Below are 3,023 nucleotides of genomic sequence, written 5' to 3' on the forward strand. Positions count from 1 at the left end.
CTTCCCTTTCCTCCACCGAAGAGCACCTTTCGCTTTTTGCTTGGCTTCATCCAGAACCAAGGAGGCATTCTGGCGGACGCGTGCGTGTAGGAAGGCCGACACAAGAAAAACACTAAAACAGGTGATTCCGTGCATGCGTCTTGCCTCATTTATTGTCATTACCATTTCTATTTTTTTCTTTTCATTTCCTTAATGTTCTTATTTGTGTGTCTTAGTCAAACAAGAAAAGTAATAAATAATGACAGGGGCATACCATTGCCTGCCTTACAACAATGCCATTAAATTCACTTCTGTGGTTTAAGCTATTTAGATTTAGCTTTTCTCCATTGAATATAAGATAATTTATAAAATTTAAACCACATCAGCCAGTTTTGCATGTGTAAACGTAAACGACATCAGCCAGTTTCAAGCAAATGATTATTTTGCTTATTGAATTTAAAAGATGTAAACATATTAGTTGTTAAAATTATGTAAATAATAAATGTGACGACACTTAAAAATTTTTAAGAAGACTATTTACTCTTTAATTTATTATAGAAAATTATTTGTTTTTAAGCTCGAAATGTCACCAAGGTCTAATACAATTCGATTTTTATTAAATACATAGGATCTAAAGATTAATGCTTCTTTGGCAAGATTGGTGATAAAAAAGGGTAAAATTCATTTTCATGCATATTTTAGATTTTCCTTCTTTTGTAGTTTAGTTGTATTGATTATTTGATTACTACTTAGTAGTGTGTTTTGAATAACTTTAACATGGATATTTAGATTTGGAAATTGAAATGGACGAGTCAATTAGTAAACCTATGACTGTTTGTGATAATGAAATTGAGGTAGAGGAGGTTGAAAAAGATTTTGAATCCACTGATGTTCTACATGATAACAAAAGGGTCAAGTCCACAACATCAGATTGTTGAAATTTTTTTACTAGGATGGGAAAGGGTGATGATGGAAAAGAAAGGGCAAAGTGTAATGGTTGTGGCAAAACTTATGTAGTTGGTGGCAAAGCATATGGGACTTCTCATTTAAATCGTCATATTCCCAAATGTGAGAAAAGAAAATATGAAGATATGAGTCAAATGATCTTAAACATGCAAGGAAAGTTGAAATCAAGAAAGATAGATCAAATGATTTTTCGTGAGTTGTATTGTCATCTAATGATAAGACATGGTTTTCCCTTCAATTTTATTGAGAGTCCTGTGTTTAAGGCTTTGATAACGTATTTGAATCCTGATGAAAATACATTTTCTAAAAATACTTTTAAGGTTGATATGTGGAGAATTTTTATTAGAGACAAAGCAAGGCTTAAAAGTGAGTTGGCTACCATTCCTAATAAAATTTGTTTAACTTCTGATTTATGGAAATCTTGTAATACTGAGGGTTTCATTAGTTTAACTACTCATTATGTTGATCTAAATTGGAAGTCAAATAGCAAGATTCTTAACTTTCATCATATGCCTCCCCCTCACACTGGTTTTGAGTTATCTAAAAAGATTGGGGACTTTTTACAAGATTGGGGAATAGAGAAAAAAAATTTCTCTATCACTTTGGATAATGTTTCTGCTAATGATGTTCTACAACAGACGTTAAAAAAACAACTTGTTTTGCAAAAAGGGTTGATATGTGATGGTGAATTTTTTCATGTGCGTTGTTGTGCTCATGTTTTAAATTTGATTGTTCAAGAAGGATTAAAGGTACTTGATGGCACTTTGGATCAAATTAGAACTAGCATCAAATATCTAAGGGGTTCAGAGAGTAGAATGATCAAATTCAAAAAATGTCTTAAAAAATTTAGTGACATTAATTCATCAAGTGCATTGTGTCTAGATGTACCTACAAGATGGAATTCAACTTTTTTGATGCTTCGAAGTGCTCTTAAATATCAACGTGTTTTTGGAAGTCTGCATTTGGTTGATGAAAATTACAAATATTGTCCTTCAGATGAAGAATGGGAAAGAGCAACAAAGATTTGTAAATTCTTGCAACCATTTTATGAAATTACAACATTAATTTCTGGCACAAGTTATCCTACTTCCAACTTGTATTTTTTACAAGTTTGGAAAATCCAATGCCTTTTAATGGGAAGTGTAACAGGTGAAGATAAAGTTGTAAGAGATATGACTGGATTGATATGATGGAGAAATTTGAAAAGTATTGGGATGAGTATAGTGTTGTGCTTGCATTTGGTGCAATTTTAGACCCAAGGATGAAGTTAGAAACATTGGGTTATTGCTATGAAAGAATTGATTTGCTTACTTGGGAAATAAAATTGGAGAAAGTCAAGGAAAAAGTTTACATGCTTTTCTCCCATTATTTTAGCCATGGTTCTAAATTAAATGCTCAAAATCTAAAGCGTAAGGATGTTTCTTCTTCATCTTCGATCAATAGCAAACCAAACCTTTTTGATGTAAGTTATTTACTTTAATTTATTGAAATCATGATTTCCTTCATATAAATATTATGTATATTTCTAACTTATTTTTTTTTCTTATCATATAAGGAATTAAAAATGCACAAGCTTCAAGTTGCTAATAAATCTGGAAGGACTCAACTTGATATATATTTAGATGAACCCACTTTAGATCTTGATTTTACGGAGCATATGGATATACTACAATGGTGGAAGAATAATAGTCAACGTTTTCCGGATCTCTCCTTAATGGCTAGGGACTTTTTAAGCATCCCTATTACCACAGTTGCATCTGAATCTACATTTAATATTGGTTCTTGTATCCTTAACAAGTATAGAAACCGTCTCTTGCCTGAAAATGTAGAAGCAATTATTTGTGTTTCTAGTTGGAAGTATGGTTTTAATCCGGGTAATTCATTTAATCCAATTTTAATTCTTAAATGTTATTATTTATATAATTTTGATATTCATTTCAACATCCTTACTTTAATTTTTTTTATGTTTAATTTATTTTGATGTAGAAGATGAGGATGAAGATGATCAAAATGAAAAAGTAGAGACAACTTCTTCCAAGGGAGCTTCTAATGTTCTTGAAATAGAAAGTCAAAGTTGA

The 3,023-nt window shown here is 31.2% G+C and overlaps 2 protein-coding genes across 2 annotated transcripts; both read left to right on the forward strand.

Annotated features, from left to right (window-relative positions):
* Window positions 1-932: 932 nt before the first annotated feature.
* Window positions 933-2,135, forward strand: LOC145949812 (zinc finger BED domain-containing protein RICESLEEPER 2-like). The gene has a single exon (XM_083060699.1). It carries the CDS (start codon window positions 933-935, stop codon window positions 2,133-2,135), a length of 1,203 nt encoding a protein of 400 aa, XP_082916825.1.
* Window positions 2,135-3,023, forward strand: LOC145949813 (zinc finger BED domain-containing protein DAYSLEEPER-like). Its single transcript, XM_083060700.1, has 3 exons — window positions 2,135-2,407; window positions 2,501-2,819; window positions 2,932-3,023. Exons 1-3 carry the CDS (start codon window positions 2,135-2,137, stop codon window positions 3,021-3,023), a joined length of 684 nt encoding a protein of 227 aa, XP_082916826.1.

The sequence above is a fragment of the Cajanus cajan genome, chromosome 7 (assembly GCF_000230855.2).
Source record: "Cajanus cajan strain Asha chromosome 7, NIPB_CcT2T_4, whole genome shotgun sequence".
Lineage (NCBI taxonomy): Eukaryota > Viridiplantae > Streptophyta > Magnoliopsida > Fabales > Fabaceae > Cajanus > Cajanus cajan.

What these genes read in the sequence shown, in the direction of transcription:
- LOC145949812 (XM_083060699.1), top strand. Translation starts at nt 933, where the DNA reads ATGGGAAAGGGTGATGATGGAAAAGAAAGGGCAAAGTGTAATGGTTGT.
- LOC145949813 (XM_083060700.1), top strand. Translation starts at nt 2,135, where the DNA reads ATGGAGAAATTTGAAAAGTATTGGGATGAGTATAGTGTTGTGCTTGCA. An exon ending in GCAAACCAAACCTTTTTGAT is followed by an intron (nt 2,408 to 2,500) that starts GTAAGTTATTTA and finishes TTATCATATAAG; the next exon opens with GAATTAAAAATGCACAAGCT. An exon ending in GAAGTATGGTTTTAATCCGG is followed by an intron (nt 2,820 to 2,931) that starts GTAATTCATTTA and finishes ATTTTGATGTAG; the next exon opens with AAGATGAGGATGAAGATGAT.